At 40.9% G+C, this 18,967-nt stretch overlaps 1 protein-coding gene across 2 annotated transcripts in view; it reads left to right on the top strand.

Moving 5' to 3' along the window:
- Positions 1–3,751: 3,751 nt before the first annotated feature.
- ptdss2 (phosphatidylserine synthase 2) overlaps positions 3,752–18,967 on the top strand; it is a 38,154-nt gene continuing 22,938 nt past the window's right edge. Inside the window, exons 1-2 of one of the 2 annotated variants that reach the window (XM_035790402.2) lie at positions 3,752–3,843; positions 5,623–5,968. In XM_035790402.2, coding sequence (XP_035646295.1) covers positions 5,727–5,968 — 242 coding nt within the window. In that variant the 5' untranslated portion in view covers positions 3,752–3,843; positions 5,623–5,726. The other variant, XM_035790401.2, reaches the window with a different exon arrangement.

Raw genomic sequence — 18,967 nt, 5'->3', positions numbered from 1 at the left:
TCCTGAGTTTTTGCATTTTGTCCCCCATCCCTAAACGTCTTTGCGCCATGAAAGAAGCATATGTAAACTTTACTGCTGTCAACTGGATTAAAGCATTCATTCTATCTACAGTATTTATGACATTATTCTGGTGAGAAAGGGTTCATTTAGTCTTCTAGGGCAACAGAAAATGACAGAAGAGAAGCTGCATGTATATAATTATACGACCTGGTCTCAAAGCATCTTGTATTATTTGTACACATATTATTTTAACACACTACGCCGCCAGGGACTCAAATCCTGCAGTGCCAGACGTGTCCCCCTGCTTAAGCCAGTACATGTCCAGGCCCATCTGAAGTTTGCTAGAGCGCATTTGGATGATCCAGAAGAAGATTGGGAGAATGTCATATGGTCAGATGAAACCAAAATATAACTTTTTGGTAAAAACTCAGCTCGTCATGTTTGGAGGACAAAGAATGCTGAGTTGCATCCAAAGAACACCATACCTACTGTGAAGCATGGGGGTGGAAACATCATGCTTTGGGGCTGTTTTCCTGCAAAGGGACCAGGACGACTGATCCGTGTAAATGAAAGAATGAATGGGGCCATGTATCGTGAGATTTTGAATGAAAACCTCCTTCCATCAGCAAGGGCATTGAAGATGAAACGTGGCTGGGTCTTTCAGCATGACAATGATCCCAAACACACCGCCCGGGCAACGAAGGAGTGGCTTCGTAAGAAGCATTTCAAGGTCCTGGAGTGGCCTAGCCAGTCTCCAGATCTCAACCCCATAGAAAATCTTTGGAGGGAGTTGAAAGTCTGTGTTGCCCAGCAACAGGCCCAAAACATCACTGCTCTAGAGGAGATCTGCATGGAGGAATGGGCCAAAATACCAGCAACAGTGTGTGAAAACCTTGTGAAGAGTTACAGAAAACGTTTGACCTCTGTCATTGCCAACAAAGGGTATATAACAAAGTATTGAGATAAACTTTTGTTATTGACCAAATACTTATTTTCCACCATAATTTGCAAGTAAATTCATAAAAAATCCTACAATGTGATTTTCTGGATTATTTTTTCTAATTTTGTCTGTCATACTTGGGGGGGGGCAATGCAAATAGTCTGGGTAGCCATTTGATTAGATATTCAGGAGTCTTGTGGCTTGTGGGATGATGGTGGTCTGCTTGAAACATGTTGGTATTACAGACACGGACATGGAGAGGTTGAAAATGTCAGTGAAGACACTTGCCAGTTAGTCAGCTCATGCTCAGAGTACATATCCTGGTAATCTGTCGGGTCCTACAGCCTTATGAATGTTGACCTGTTTAAAGGTCTTACTCACATCGGCTGCAGAGAGCTTGATTATACAGTCATCCACTGGGCAGCTCTCGGCTGTGCTTCCCTTTGTAGTCTGTAATAGTTTGCAAGCCCTGGGTTAAGGTTAAGGTTAGGATTTAGGTTAATGGTTAAGGTTAGGGGAAGGGTTAGCTTATATGCTAAGTAGTTGAAAAGTAGCAAAAAAAAGTAGTAATTAGTTGCAAAGTTTTTTTATTGGTCATAAGCTCAATTTTGAAAGTTGTCCAAGATTTGCGCATGCAACATTTGAGTTGCTAGACGTTTGCGTTATACGAGACCAGGCTGAACTATAGACAAGTTGACGAACGAATAATATACCAAATGTTGGAATTTATAGGCAGAAACATATCTAAATCAGATTTTTTTTTATCCTGCACCTCCAGTCAAAAAAACGTTCCGCCGTTTCTGACTGTAGCCTACAGCATTTTTTCTATATTGGCGGGTCGTGTGTGAGCCTCAGATTTTCACTTGATCACATATAGTCCGGTGGTTGTGGATGGATGGGTTATTAGCAATTGTAGGCAGCTGCAGGTGAACAAACAGCTGACCCATCTGTAACAGTATAACTTTAGACCATCCCCTCGCCCATACCCGGGCACGAACCAGGGACACTCTGCACACATCAACAACAGTCACCCACGAAGCATCGTTACCCATCGCTCCACAAACGTCACAGCACTTGCAGAGCAAGGGGAACCACTACTTCAAGGTCTCAGAGCAAGTGAAGTCACCGATTGAAACGCTATTTAGCGCGCACCACCGCTGACTAGCTAGCCGTTTCACATCCGTTGCACTCACCCCCCTTTTGACCTCCTCCTTTTCCGCAGCAACCAGTGATCTGGGTCAACAGCATCAATGTAACAGTATAACTTTAGACCGTCCCCTCGCCCATACCCGGGCGTGAACCAGGGACCCTCTGCACACATCAACAACAGTCACCCATGAAGCATTGTTACCCATCGTTCCACAAAAGCCAAGGCCCTTGCAGAGCAAGGGGAACCACTACTTCAAGGTCTCAGAGCAAGTGACATCACCGATTGAAACGCTATTTAGCGTGCACCACCACTGACTAGCTAGCCGTTTCACATTATGGCTACACGAGAAGAGCAGGAGATTAACTCCAGTTATACATTAACTCAAAGGAACAGTGTGGACATAATTGTGTTGGGAAAGTTTGCTTTCTGTGTTGCACTGAAGAAATCCCCTCACAATGGCCCTCTGCCAAAGGTCATATTTGCTCAGTTCTTCTATTTCTATTTGGTTTGTTTTACGTAGGTTTTGGAGACCTCATATTATTACCTCATTAATTTAGTCTGGGACCGCAAGGCAAGGCAAAAAAACAAACACTTTTACATTTACATTTACATTTACATTTAAGTCATTTAGCAGACGCTCTTATCCAGAGCGACTTACAAGTTGGTGCATACACCTTATGACAACCAGTGGAACAGCCACTTGCATCTAAATCTTGTTGGGGGGGGTGAGAAGGGGGTGAGAAGGATTACTTACCCTTACTTACTTTTGAATTCATGTGATATTGCAAAACGGTATGGATATAAAGATAGGCTACATTATAGATTGACCATCTATCAGGCTATTATCAAATAAAACCAAGAGAAGAGAAGAGGCAATAGTGTTAGTGGTTGGGTCAGCCAGTTGGACTGTGCAGTGGGTAAATGACCTTTGTGTTAAGTCTCCAGCTCATCAGTGCTTGTTTGAACCCACACAAAAGGAAGATATAGATGGTGTGACACTTTTTGAAGAATTTCACCAGGATTTCGCTATGATAACCTTGTGCTATCTACACATTCAGTCAAAGATAAACCGTGACAAGATCTATCACAATGAGAAAAGTGTTTAACCCTTTAGCCCAAGACATGCTCTGACAGTAGTGGAGTGACTAAGTATAAAAGAAGACAGACTGATTTTGAGGCGCTTAATCTGTTTTAGCCTATAGGCTAAAGGGTAATCAAGAACATTTGCGTTAATTCCAAATAATTCTTGGCTATTCAGTTGTATTGTTGCCTGCCCTTAATTGTATTCACAAGAAATAAAGACAGACCTATTCTGCATTAATTGGAACCTGTCTTTTCTCCAGAATACATCTGAACACTCTTTAAATGTTCAAAAGAGAAACCATGGGGGAGATGTTTGAACCTGAAAGGGTCGTTACATTATGAATCACATAAGAAGAGTATTGGTGAAGCTATGAGCTATATAATATATATTTTATAGTCTTTACTTATACAGATTAGAAAATGAATATCTATATAGATCTATGTCTGTAATATAGATATTCTTATTCACTATAAATATTCTAAAGAAAATCTTTGACAGTGCAGTGAGTGGCACAGTTATCTTTGAGTAAAATAAATGACGAAAACGACACATTTGGTGACGCAATTGGATTATGTGTATGCTGATCCAGAAGGAAGTGACGACAAAAGCGGCCACCACAAAATGTTCGTTCGCATCTCCTGAAATTATTTTCGAGGCAACGTTATACAGGTAAGTTAGGTGGCAACAGTAGCTTTTCCACAAATTGGACGTTGCGCGGAGAGACAAGTATTTATGTAGCACAACCTAAGAGGAGAGTCGCCTTATGTGATCAACCCGTCGTTTACAAGCCAATTGTATGCGACTTTGACGACGCTCACATTTGATTTTTTTTGTGTTGTTGTTCGCGATTCATCACTCTAGACGGAATGCCCATGTGTCCAGGTTGAAGTAGCTAACGTTAGCTACAGTAGCTAGCCTGGAGAGCTGTGGACACTGGGTCTGGCTTTTATAGGCTATCATCAGTGGTTTGCAAATTGCGTAATGACTATCATTTATGTAACTATCCAGTTGAGCACAGTCTGACGTTGAACTGGTGTATTTAGCTATCTTATTCGCAATGACATAACATTTGCGGGGTATGAACAGTTGGAATAAGTGATACATTTCTTAGATTTGCGGTGGGTGGAAAATGGCTAGCTAGCTAGCTAGCTAGCGGGATGTTTAAAAAAAAAAAAAAATTCACCAATGTATCACTACAACAACGTTATTATAGCATAATCGTTGAGACACGGGAACATTTGTAGCAAGTCAACGCGTTGATATAAATGTATACATTGTGTCAAGTTTGCTAGTCGTGTTGGCATGAACTGCCTGGGCCGGGCATTTACAAGGTCAATTAGAGAAAAAAGCTCGGCTGGGAAAGCCCAAGGTTAATTTCGTAACGGGTTCAATTTATATCTGTATTTGTGACAATGATTTCCCTTTGTAGCCAATTCAATTGCAGTAATTAAATTTGGTAACAATCTTACGTTATCACTTAATAAACCACATAGCTATCAGTAAAAACGCGAACTAGTTGGAAGGTGTTAGTTCACACAAGTAAAGGTAGATTATCATCCCTGCATGAGGGAGAGAAATTAGGAAATATCTTAAAGATATGTGGGTTTTTGGTAACAGAATTAAACGGATACTTATTTTGGCAATGAGGCCAGTCATCTACTACTCACGAGTCCGATGAACTCGTGGATACCATTTTTCTGTCTCTTTGTCCAGTATGAAGGTAGTTTCATGATCCAATGCTAACTACCGTTAGCGCAATGAATGGAAGTCTATGGGTATATAGACTTTCAGTCATTGCGCTATCACTAGTAAGCAATTGTGCTAGTTAGGATCTTCCTTCAAACTGCACGCAGATCAATAACATGGTATCAATGAGTTCTGACTCTGGGGAAGTAGATAAAGAGCCTCATTGCCAAAACCCCAAAGTATTCCTTTAAGGTCCAGGGCAATATTTCTTAAACGTACAAGGCAAATGATTTCTCAATAACAAAATATAGAATTGTTATTAGTTGGCAGGGGTCTAAAGCATTGTTATGTTTTGATGTATTTCTAGTACCTATTTAAAGGGATATTTAGGCAACGAGGCCCCTTTATCTAACTCGTGGATACCATTTTTAATGTATCTACGTACAGCATGAAGGAACTTCATGCCAATCCTAACTAGCGTTTGCGCAATGGCTCGAAGTCTATGGTATCTGCTATCATACTAGCAAATACAATAGACTTGAATGGAAGTCTATGGTAGGGTTTCCCAAACTCGGTCCAAAAATCAAAATCTTTGCTTATTCCTAACTTTTAGGATGGAAAATCTTTGAAATAGTTATATATGCTGTAATTTCTCAAATATAGACTCCTAACTTTCATTTGACACCAGCTTTAACATGCTCCCATGAACTTCACATGTGCTTTTCAATTAACTGTGTGTTTTGCTATCTCAACCCGCTTCAGATGCTGACAGACTTGGGTGGGGCTGTTTTGGATGACACACAGTGAAATAACAGAAGATATTCTCAGGATATAGCTATCTACTCAACCTAGGGATTCAGAACACAATGACCAAGCCTGACTCAAAGAGGAGCAGCGTGGCTCTTGTCACTGGCAAACCTGCCAATGCTGCAGAGGAGCAGGTCAATAATGGCTCATCTGACCCTTCAGTGTCCGGTTCTCCCCACCACACATTGACCCCGGCGACTCCAACCAAACACAAATCTGCAAAACAAGTCTCCCGAGACAACCTTTCTAGACGAAACACAGAGTCTGAAGTATTCGACGATGGAACCAACACCTTTTTCTGGTGAGTGCTGCTGATCAATGGCAGGTCATTTTATTCTCCCAAACGGAAGGCTGTCATTGTTGGCTATTGACATGACAGTGCCTGGGGCTCTTTAGAAGGTGACAGCTCTGCCTTTTATGTGGGCTATGAATTCAAGGTTAATTGTAAATTTGTCACATGCCACTGGAATACAAGCTCAGACAGGTTTTTCATGCCCCTTTGTATTTGTGATGGACATTGAGTATTTTTGGTGAGACAGATCTTTTGTCTCTGTTAAACTGAAAGCGACATACCTAAAAAGTTACCTACCATTATCTCCGATTGTGAAATGTGAGTTCAATAAAAAAAAAGTAGAGCTTTTTTTAACACTGCAAAAGTGAGTATGGACCAGAATGAGGCTCTCCTCTAACTATTGTTCCTGCAGTCTGGAATTACCATCATCAGAAGGTTTTAGATATCTCCAGATAATTGTTGTCTGGAGCTCAAAGTATTAGTAACAGTATGCAAATCAGAGAGACAAATGAATAGCTCTTTCACAGATGTGATTTGGATCAAATCTAAAATAAAATTATATTTGTCACATGCGCCAAATAAAACTGGTGTAGACTTAACTGTGAAATGCTTACTTATGAGCCCTTCCCAACGACGGAGAGTAAAATAAATTATAATAAAAGAAAATAGTAACAAAAGGAATAAAATGCACATGCTGGAGCTATATACAGGGAGTACCAGTACCAGATCAACGTGCAGGGGTATGCGGTATTTGAGGTAGATTTGTACATGAAGGCAGTGTAAAATGACGAGGCATCAGGATAGATAAGAGTCAAATGAAGAACTGTGTTGCAGCAGCATATGATAAGTGTGTATTCAAAGTATTTGTACCCCTGGACTTATTCCACATTTTGTTGTTACAGCCTGAATTCAAAATGTATGACATTTTCTTTTTCTCACCCCCATCTGCACACAATACCCCATAATGACAAAGTGAAAATAATTTTATTTTCTTATACACTGATTTTGAAGTTGATTTAACAATTGACGTCAATAAGGGATGATAGCTCTCTGATATGCATGGGAATAATACATTTTATAACAGTTTACATACACCTTTGCCAAATATGTTTAAACTCAGTTTTTCACACTTCCTGACATTTAATCCTAGTAAAAAATCCCTATTTTAGGTCAGTTAGGATCACTACTTATTTTAATGTGAAATGTCAGAATAATAGTAGTGATTTATTTCAGCTTTTATTTATTTCGTCACATTCCCAGTCGGAACACACTTCATTAGTATTTGGTAGAATTGCCTTTAAATTGTTTAACTTGGGTCAAACATTTCAGGTAGCCTTCCACAATCTTCCCACAATAAGTTGGGTGAATTTTGGCCCATTCCTCCTGACAGAGCTGGTGTAACTGAGTCAGGTTTGTAAGCCTCCTTGCTCACACACACTTTTTCAGTTCTGCCCACAAATGTTCTATTGGATTGAGGTCAGGACTTTGTGATGGCCACTCCAATATTGAATTGGAAGCACAGAATCGTCTAGAATGTTATTGTATGCGTTAACATTTCTCTTCACTCTTAACTACGAGGCCTAGCCCGACCCATGAAACAGCCCCAGACCATTATTCCTCTACCACCTAACTTTACAGTTGGTACTATGCATTGTGGCAGGTAGCATTCTCCTGGCATCCGCCAAACCCAGAGAAGTCCGTCAGACTGCCAGGAATGGCTAAACACTTTCAACAGAGAAGAAGAATATCTCTTCAAGGCTACACAGTCAGTCTGCAGCTGTATATGTACAATACTCTAGGAAACCCGACCGAAGAAGAGCGAGAAGAACAATTTCCTCTAATGAACCGAGCCTGTGAACCACCGTTGGTATATCTGGAAGATCTAACCAGACACTTTCTGTCAAATTACTCCACAACTGGACGGGCAATTTCAACAGACAACAAAGGTGTACAATTGTGTATATACAGTACAGTGGCTTGCGAAAATATTCACCCCCTTGGGATTTTTCCTATTTAGTTGCCTTACAACCTGTAATTAAAATGTATTTTTTGTGGGTTTGTATCAATTCATTTACTCAACATGCCTACCACTTTGAAGATGCAAAATATATATTTTTTATTGTGAAATAAACAAGAAACCTCCGCTGTGGTGCTTTGCAGCTCCTTCAGGATTATCTTTGGGCTCTTTTGTTGCCTCTGATGAATACTCTCTTTGCCTGGTCTGTGAGCTTTGGTGGGCAGCCCTCACTTGGCAGGTTTGTTGTGGTGCCATATTCTTTCAATTTTTTTAAATAATGGATTTAATGGAGCTCTGTGGGATGTTCAAAGTTTCTGATGTTTTTTTAAATTTTTTTATTTATTTTTTATAAATAACCCAACCTTGATCTGTACTTCTCCACAACTTTGTCCCTGACCTGTTTGGAGAGCTCCTTGGTCTTCATGGTGCCCCTTGCTTAATTTCATGGTGCCCCTCTTATTTCAGTGTAGAGCCTCTAGCCCTGCTCAATATGCCTTAACCAACCATGTTGTTCCACCTCCTACATATGCGACATCACCTGGTTTAAAAGTCTCTAGAGACCGATTATGCTTTTTTTTCAACGCCGATACCGATTATTGGAGGACCAAAAAAAGCCGATACCGATTTAATCGGCCGATTTTCGATTTATTTATTTGTAATGATGACAATTACAACAATATTTAATGAACACTTATTTTAACTTAATATAATACATCAATAAAAATATATTTAGCCTCGTAAATAATGAAACATGTTAAATTTGGTTTAAATAATGCAAAAACAGTGTTGGAGAAGTAAAAGTGCAATATGTGCCATGTAAAAAAGCTAACGTTTGAGTTCCTTGCTCAGAACATGAGAACATATGAAAGTTGGTGGTTCCTTTTAACATGAGACTTCAATATTCCAAGGTAAGAGGTTTTTAGGTTGTAGTTAATATAGTATTTATAGGACTATTTCTCTACTATTTCTCTACCATTTGTATTTCACATACCTTTGACTATTGGATGTTCCTATAGGCACTATGGTATTGCCAGTGTAACAGTATAGCTTCCGTCCCTCTCCTCACCCCTAAGGCTTCCGGGTTCTTGTTAAGAAGCAGTGCTTGGTTCACTCCAGACCTGTCTGCCCTTGACCAGCCGAAGAACATCCTGTGGCTTTCTGCATTAGCATCGAATAGCCCCCGTGATATGCAACTTTTCAGGGAAGTTAGGAACAAATATACACAGGCAGTTAGGAAAGCTAAGGCTAGCTTTTTCAAACAGAAATTTGCATCCTTTAGTACTAACTCAAAGTTCTGGGACACTGTAAAGTCCATGGAGAATAAGAGCACCTCCTCCCAGTTGCCCACTGCTCTGAGGCTAGGAAACACTGTCACCACTGATAAATCTACTATAATTGAGAATTTAAATCATTTCAATAGCATTTCTCTACGGCTGGCCATGCTTTCCACCTGGCTACCCCTTCCCAGGTCAACTGCGCGGCACCCTCCACAGCAAACTGCGAAAGCCCCCACCATTTCTCCTTTACCCAAATCCAGATAGCTGATGTTCTGAAAGAGCTGCAAAATCTGGACCCTCTCTTTCTAAAATTATCTGCTGAAATTGTTGCAACCCCTATTACTAGCCTGTTCAACCTCTCTTTCATATCGTCTGAGATTCACAAAGTTTGGAAAGCTGCCGCGGTCATCCCCCTCTTCAAAGGGGATGACACTCTAGACCCAAACTGCTACAGACTTATATCTATCCTACCCTGTCTTTCTAAGCTCTTTGAAAGCAAAGTTAACAGATTATCGACCATTTCGAATCCCACCGTACCTTCTCCGCTATGCAATCTGGTTTCAGAGCTGGTCATGGATGCACCTCAGCCACGCTCAGGGTCCTAAACAACATAATAACTGCCATTGATAAAGATACATTACTGTGCAGCCCTATTCATTGACCTGGCCAAGGCTTTCGACTCTGTCAATCACCACATTCTTATTGGCAGACTCAACAGCCTTGGTTTCTCTAATGACTGCCTCGCCTGGTACTTCTCAGACAGAGTTCAGTGTGTCAAATCGGAGGGCCTGTTGTCCGGACCTCTGGCAGTCTCTATGGGGGTGCCACAGGGTTCAATTCTCAGGCCGACTCTCTTCTCTGTATACATCAATGTTGCTCTTGCTGCTGGTGATTCTCTGATCCACCTCTACGCAGATGACACCATTCTGTATACTTCTGGCCCTTCTTTGGACATTGTGTTAACTAACCTCCAGACGAGCTTCAATGCCATACAACTCTCCTTCCGCGGTCTCCAATTGCGCTTAAACGCAAGTGAAACTAAATGCATGGTATTCAACCGATCACTGCCCGCACCTGTTCGCCCGTCCAGCATCACTACTCTGGTCGGTTCTGACTTGTGGACAACTACAAATACCCAGGTGTCTGGCAAGACTGTAAGCTCTCCCTACAGACTCACATTAATCATCTCCAATCCCAAATTAAATCTAGAATTGGCTTCCTATATCGCAACAAAGCATCCTTCACTCATGCTGCCAAACATACCTTCGTAAAACTGACCATCCTACCGATCCTCGACTTCGGTGATGTCATTTATAAAATAGCCTCCAACGCTCTACTCAACAACAAACTGGATGCAGTCTATCACAGTGCCATCCGTTTTGTCACCATTGCGACCTGTATGTTCTTGTTGGTTGGCCCTTGCTTCATACTCGTCGCCAAACCCACTGGCTACAGGTGATCTACAAGTCTCTGCTAGGTAAAGCCCCGCCTTACCTCAGCTCACTGGTCACCATAGCAGCACCCACTCATAGCACGCGCTCCAGCAGATATATCTCACTGGTCACCCCCAAAGCCAATTCCTCCTTTGGTCATCTTTCCTTCCAGTTCTCTGCTGCCAATGACTGGAACGAACTGCAAAAGTCTCTGAAGCTGGAGACTCACATCTCCCTCACTAGCTTTAATCACCAGCTGTAGAGCAGCTCACAGATCACTGCACCTGTAAACAGCCCATCTGTCTACCTACCTCATCCCCATACTGTATTTATCTATTTCTTGTTCATTTGCACCCCAGTATCTCTACTTGCACATTCATCTTCTGCACATCTACCATTCCAGTGTTTAATTACTATATTGTAATTACTTTGCACCATGGCCTATTTATTGCCTATCCTACTCCCTTATCTTACCTCACCTCACTGTATATACTTTTTGTTTTCTTTTGTTCTACTGTAGTATTGACTGTTTTTTTTATTCCATGTGTAACTCTGTTGTATGTGTCGAATTGCTATGCTTTATCTTGGCCTGGTCGCAGTTGCAAATGAGAACTTGTTATCAATTAGCCTACCTGGTTAAATAAAGGTGAAATAAAAATAATGGTGTTGCAGACTCTGGGGCCTTTCAGAATTGTGTATGTATATATATATTAAATGAACACTTAAACAACACAATGTAACTCAAGTCAATCATACTTCTCTGAAATCAAACTGTCCACTTAGGAAGCAACACTGATTGACAATACATTTCACATGCTGTTGTGCAAATGGAATAGACAACAGGTGGAAATTATAGGCAATTAGCAAGACACTCCCAATAAAGGAGTGGTTCTGCAGGTGGGGACCACAGACTACTTCTCAGTTCCTATGCTTCCTGGCTGATGTTTTGGGCATTTTTGAATGCTGGCGGTGCTTTCACTCTAGTGGTAGCATGAGATGGAGTCTACAACCCACACAAGTGGCTCAGGTACTCCAGGATAGCAAGAAGGTTTGCTGTGTCTGTCAGCGTAGTGTCCAGAGCATGGAGGTGCTACCAGGAGACAGGCCAGTACATAAGGAGACGTGGAGGAGGCCGTAGGAGGGCAACAACCCAGCAGCAGGACCGCTACCTCTGCCTTTGTGCAAGGAGGAGCAGGAGGAGAACTGCCAGAGCCCTGCAAAATGACCTCAGCAGGCCATAAATGTGCATGTGTCTGCTCAAACGGTCAGAAACAGACTCCATGAGGGTGGTATGAGGGCACGACGTCCACAGGTGGGGGTTGTGCTTACAGCCCATCACCGTGCAGGACGTTTGGCATTTGCCAGATCACCAAGATTGGCAAATTCGCCATTGGAGCCCTGTACTCTTCACAGATGAAAGCAGGTTCACACTGAGCACGTGACAGAGTCTGTAGATGCCGTGGAGAACGTTCTGCTGCCTGCAACATCCTCCAGCATGACCGGTTTGGCGGTGGTCAGTCATGGTGTGGGGTGGCATTTCTTTGCGGGGCCGCACATCCCTCCATGTGCTCGCCAGAGGTAGTCTGATTGCCATTAGGTACCGAGATGAGATCCTCAGACCCCTTGTGAGACCATATGCTGGTGCGGTTGGCCCTGGGTTCCTCCTAATGCAAGACAATGTGACCTCATTTGGCTGGAGTGTGTCAGCAGTTCCTACAAGAGGAAGGCATTGATGCTATGGACTGGCCCGCCTGTTCCCCAGACCTGAATCCAATTGAGCACATCTGGGACATCATGTCTCGCTCCATCCACCAACGCCACGTTGCACCACAGACTGTCCAGGAGTTGGCGGATGCTTTAGTCCAGGTCTGGGAGGAGATCCCTCAGGAGACCATCTGCCACCTCATCAGGAGCATGCCCAGGCGTTGTAGGGAGGTCATACAGGCACCTGGAGGCCACACATACTACTGAGCCTCATTTAGACTTGTTTTAAGGACATTACATCAAAGTTGGATCAGCCTGTAGTGTGGTTTTCCACTATAATTTTGAGTGTCACTCCAAATCCAGATCTCCATGGGTTGATTTAAATTTGATTTCCATTGATAATTTCTGTGTGAGTTGTCAGCACATTCAACTATGTAAAGAAAAACATATTTAATAAGAATATTTCATTCATTCAGATCTAGGATGTGTTATTTTACTGTTCCCTTTATTTTTTGAGCTATATATATATCTCTTACCCCACAGTGTATTTAACCTCATGATGACATGTTACAGACTAGCGCTTGGCTATTCCTACAGCAGCATAGCCCACAATGTGTTACAATAGATCGGTCTATTCTATATGTCAGCATCTACTGGAGTAAAGTCCATGTTTCTCTTAATACTAAAATGGAGAGGGAGGTGTGTGTGTGTGTGTGTGTGTGTGTGTGTACGCGTCCCACCTGGCCAACATCCAGTGAGAGTGCCAAATTCAAATACAGAAATACAAAGATACAGCTATTTTACATTGGTTTAAAGATTAACTTTTTGTGAATCCAACCACTGTCAGATTTCAAAAATGCTTTACGGCGAAAGCGTACCTTACAATTATTTGAACATACACCAGCAGACAAATCATTACAAACATTAACCAGCCAAGTAGAAGAGTTACACAAGTCAGAAAGAGAATTAATCACTTACCTTTGATCTTCATATGTTTGGACTCAGACATTCATTTATTCAATAAATGGTCCTTTTGTTCGATAGTCTCTTTTATATCCGAAAACCTCAGTTTTGTTTGCGCATTTTCTTCAGTAATCCACAGGCTCAAACGCAGTCAAAACAGGCAGACTAAAAATCCATTATATCCGTAAAGTTTATAGAAACATGTCAAGCAATGTTTTATTCAATCCTCAGGTTGTTTTTTAGCCTAAATAATCAATAATATTTCAACCGGACGATAACGTTATCAATATAAAAGGTAAACAAAGGCACTCTTTGGTCGCGTGCATGAAAAAGCTCTGACACTGCAGGGTCCACTCATTCAGACTGTTCTTACTCCCTAATTTTTCAGAATATAAGCCTGAAACAAAAGACTGTTGACATCTATAGGAAGACAATAGGAAGTGCAATTTGAGTCCTAAGTCAATGGATACTGTTATGGCATTGAATAGAAAACAACAAAAAAGAGAATCCTACTTCCTGAATGGATTTTTCTCAGATTTTTTTCCTGCCAAATCAGTTCTGTTATACTCCAACATTATTTTAACAGTTTTGGAAACTAGTGTTTTCTATCCAAATCGACTAATTATATGGATATCCTATCTTCTGGGCCTAAGTAGAAGGCAGTTTAATTTGGGCATGCTTTTCATCCAAAATTCCAAATGCTGCTCCCTATCCTAGAGAAGTTAACTATGTCGTGTCTTTACTATCATTAAATTGAAGACACAGCTTTATCAAAGATTCCCTGTAATTAGTATAACGCGATTAAAGTAATTAATTGTGTAACTAATTAACTAGGAAATGGGGGGCACCAAGGAAAGTATTCAGATTACAAAGTTATAATTTCCCAATATAACCTTTCAGATATTTTCATATCTGATCAATAGTCTTCGGATTTAATGATTTATTTATTTTACCTTACGCTAGTCTCATTCCAAACGTCGTAAATTGTTGGCCATCTGCACGAACCCAGTCTTGACTGAGTCATCCATACATCAATTGTCTTAAATCATTTATTACTAACTAAGTAATTCACAGAAATGCGTAAATATGGTTACATGAAATGATAATGTACCCTAGTGGGCTGAACCGACATGGCAGCTTGTTAGACAGAGTGGCAATGGTGGGTCGACTAAGAAGTCCCTACAGAGTTAATTATAACAATTAAAATACTAATCCCTTACACATGAACGCTCACTCATTCGGGAACTATTGCAATCAATATATATATTTACGCTCAGTGTGTCGTCTTGATCGCTGGTGAAAAGTTCATTTCTTTTGCAGAATTGTCCGTTTCTCTCCCTCTGTTGTGGTTGGAGGGGATTGTTCAGTCACATTCGTTATAGAATGGATGTTTCAGCGGTTGTCGTTCTTCTCTTTCAATGATGCCGAATTCCTAGCTGCAGACTAGTAATTAGTACCAAAGTCTTATTCTGTCGGAATCGATAGTCTAAGAGTTTTAACCACGTGGTATGGTTAAAAGATTCAGCAATGGTCTGCAACCTTCAGTCCCTCTCCTACTGGAGAAAAACATGGTCTGCTGATAATTTCTCAGTGTGGTTTTATTCAGAGTTACAGAAGAGGGCTCTCCCAGGATGTCTTACCCTAACTGGGCTCAGGGCCAGTCCTCTGATTTAGTTCAAATCAAAAGGGAATTGTATTTTCCTTCATTAAACAGTCCACAATCATATTACACCATTATTCAGCCAGTGTCATCCTCACTCATTCATCTTCTACAACATTTAGATGTAAACCTCCTATCTGAGGCTTTCATATAAACAGAGTTATGGTAATGTGGCCACACAGTCTCTCTTGAGCTTCCCAAGTTGTGACAAACACCAGTTCGTAGCTGGATTCTTCACCAATCTTTTACACTTTCTCTGGAACATGAAATTTGTTCATACCTCACGTTCTGTGAGGTGGAAGGATTTCCTTTGTCTCCATGAAAACGACTCTCTATAACTGTGTCCATGAGGCAGGGTCTTCCTTAGGAATTTACGACCTCACTCTGCCCACAGCAGTCTGGTTGTAGAAGCAGAGAGCGGGGAATGGTGCTCGATGTACTCAGAGGGCAACATCATGACAACTAGCTTGTCCTGCGTTGCATATAATCGATGCGGTGCCTGTTAATTTAGCATTGAATCACAGCCTACTTAACCAAACGGGTGATTTAACAAGCGCATTTGTGAAAAAAGCACTGTCGTTGCACCAATGTGTACCTAACCATAAACATCCAACGCCTTAAATCAATACACAAGTATATATTTTTAAACCTGCATATTTAGTTAACCTCTTGCTCCTACCTGACACGCAGGCGTCCCATCAAGACATCTGGAAATGCAAATGCGCTACGCTAAATGCTAATAGTACTAGTTAAAACTCAAACGTTCATTAAAATACACATGCAGGGTATTGAATTAAAGCTACACTCGTTGTGAATCCAGGCAACAAGTCAGATTTTTAAAATGCTTTTCGGCGAAAGCATGAGAAGCTATTATCTGATAGCATGTAACACCCCAAAAGACCCGCAGGGGACGTAAACAAAATAATTAGCATAGTCGGCGCTACACAAACCGCACAAATAAAATATATAAAACATTCATTACCTTTGACCATCTTCTTTGTTGGCACTCCTAGATGTCCCATAATCACTATTGGGTCTTTTTTTCGATTAAATCGGTCCATATATAGCCTAGATATCGATCTATGAAGACTGTGATAAATGGAAAAAAAATAGCGTTTCATAACGTAACGTCATTTTTTCAAATTCAAAAAGTTGACGATAAACTTTCACAAAACACTTCGAAATACTTTTGTAATGCAACTTTAGGTATTAGTAAACGTTAATAAGCGATCAAATTAATCACGAGACGTAGTGTTTTCTATAGGGGTCCGTCTTGAAATAATGTCCGTGTATTTCTCAACCAAAATATCAGGTCGGAGACCAGAAGAAATGGGTTGTCTCTTGTCATTTGCCTAGGATTTGTTTCTTGGTCAAACGAACAAGACTGTTGACATCGTGTGGAAGCTGTAGGTACTGCAACCTCAGCCATATTTAATGTCTTTCGCCCATAACAATGGGTTGAAGCGGCGGATGGATATATTTTTCCACTTTCAGTGATCAGATTTTCCTGCACTTTCCAATGAAACGCACGTTCTGTTAAAGTCACAGCCGTGATTTAACCAGTTTTATAAACGTCTGAGTGTTTTCTATCCACACATACTAATCATATGCATATACTATATTCCTGGCATGAGTAGCAGGGCGCTGAAATGTTGCGCGATTTTTAACAGAATGTTCGAAAAAGTAGAGGGTAGGAGGAAAAGGTTAAACAATTTAAAGGCAATGCTACCAAATACTAATTGAGTGTACTGTATGTGAACTTCTGACCCACTGGGAATGTGGTGAAATAAATAATTCTCTCTACTAATTGTTCTGACATTTCACTTAAAATAAAGTGGTGATCCTAACACACCTAAGACAGTAAAAATGTCCTATGATTAAATGTCAGGAATTGTCAAAGCTGAGTTTAAATGTATTTGTCTACGGTGTATGTAAACTTCCCGACTTCAACTGTGCCCGTCTGCGGTCTATATGAGATCAATGTGACACTTAGATTGCACGCAGTTAGTCTTTATTTAACTAATTCTTCTGAAGGTAATTGGTTGCACCATGTCTTATTAAGGGGGTGAATATATCAGTTAGTTATTTTCTAGATCTTTTTTTTCTAAAGTAACTCATGTGCAAAGCATTTCCATGACCATAGTTATCAGCTGTATGTGTGATGGTGAAGTACTTTTTTTCTTTTCTCATGCTCTTTCTTACATGGCCCTCTCTCCATTTGGTCTTACAAACTGTCATATCGGTTTAGTTCACTAGGGACCTTTCACTGCATTGGATTAGTAACCAATAACTCTACTGTGTATGTGATTATTTAGTTGGCTAGTAAATAAATTAAACCAATTTGTGTATCGCTGATACATTTATGCTAGGGTTCTTGCAGATATCCAAAGATTTTGCACAATTCAAAATGAGACTTATAGAAGATAACAATTCCTTGATGGCTGAAATGTAGGCGATATATCTTTTAGAGTTAATTCGAAAAAAGGTAACTCATGAAACAAACTTAAGTGGTGCCCCAAGATTGCTGATGTGGTAATTGTTACATGAGTAATTTAATCATCTTAAAAATTAAACATTGTTTTATCAAATCGATTATCATCATCACATTAATGGTAGCCAAAGACATGACACTACCAAGTGAATAGTGGTCTGTGAGATAGTCTAGGCCTTAAAGCTAGTCAATTGGAGTGTGCTGATCTTTGTTTGGTGCCTGCATGGAAGGATGTCCCAGCAAGCTTTTCTCCCCAGTGGTTTGTTGTTAGGCAGGAGTCATACAAAAAGCTCTCTCCTGCCAAAGGGATTACAGAGGGAGAACAACAAAACCACATGTCTTAACATCACCATCTTGTCATATCAGGCCAATGCGATCCGCATACAACACCTCCTTTATGGCATGCGGCACCACTCTTTATTCCCCTCTGTGCTCCATGTGTTTTTATCATTATCCCTTTCCCTCCCCCTATCACTTTACATTTCCAAATTAAGGATACTCTATTGATAGGACATTTTATAAATATTGCCACGGCCAACTTGTGGCGAAATCTGCACGGAGCCTTCACCGTGCAGTGCCACTTTAAGAGAGCATGAGCAGTAAAGGAAGGAGGAAATAAAGAGGGCTCATTCAGCTCTTTGGGGAGGGGCTCTTGGGTGGCGCGACAGTTTGATTGTGTGTGCTGTGCAGCAGAAGTTTTGTTTGTTTTCAGCGTGTGTAGTTTACAAAGTATTTAACTCAATCATCGGTGTAATCGCTCTAGGTCGTGGTTGTTTTTGTTTGGGACTGCGCCCGTTATGGATCGCATGGATTAGTAGCAACATTGTTGCGAAGCTTTAACATACGAACTGTCGGACAGTACACCTGCACGCCTGTAGACCACAGCTAACATCTCTCTTGTTCTCTTTCTCTTTTTCTTCCCTCTATCGTTCCAGTGCTTTACCCTGCAACAGACTCTATTTTTCCAATGCACTTCCCATTGAAGTTCATTAGAGCTGGACTATTATTGCCCTGCCAGAAGTATTTGGACATTTTAGTTAAAAGGGAGGTTGCTTGCAAGTTGTGTATTGTTATGTGAACTGTATTGAGGTGTACTAATGACATGTGGCTGAGAAGATTGTGGACATTTTTAAGGCCTTTGTTGTGTCTATGAACACCCCCCACATTCATACCCTCTGCACCCCTCCACTGGACAATAATGCATATTATTGCAAATCCTCTGACTGGGTTCTTTCTTGTATGAACTTTCTTGTACGAAGTCCCCCATTATTAGTATTATTATTATTGTATGAGGTATTCTTGTTTGGGTTACCCCTGTGCTGTGATGTGGGTTTTATATGGTGTGTATTCTTTTTTTCTCTCCACTGGCTATCTGGTAAACAGGCTACACTCTAGACAGTCTCTTCTGCTGATGTGTGTGGGTCTGGTAGTGATACTCTCTCTATTCTACTCTTTTCCTTCTC

The sequence above is a fragment of the Oncorhynchus keta genome, chromosome 17 (assembly GCF_023373465.1).
Source record: "Oncorhynchus keta strain PuntledgeMale-10-30-2019 chromosome 17, Oket_V2, whole genome shotgun sequence".
In the NCBI taxonomy this organism is placed as follows: domain Eukaryota; kingdom Metazoa; phylum Chordata; class Actinopteri; order Salmoniformes; family Salmonidae; genus Oncorhynchus; species Oncorhynchus keta.
This window is presented reverse-complemented; position numbering and strand designations above follow the sequence as displayed.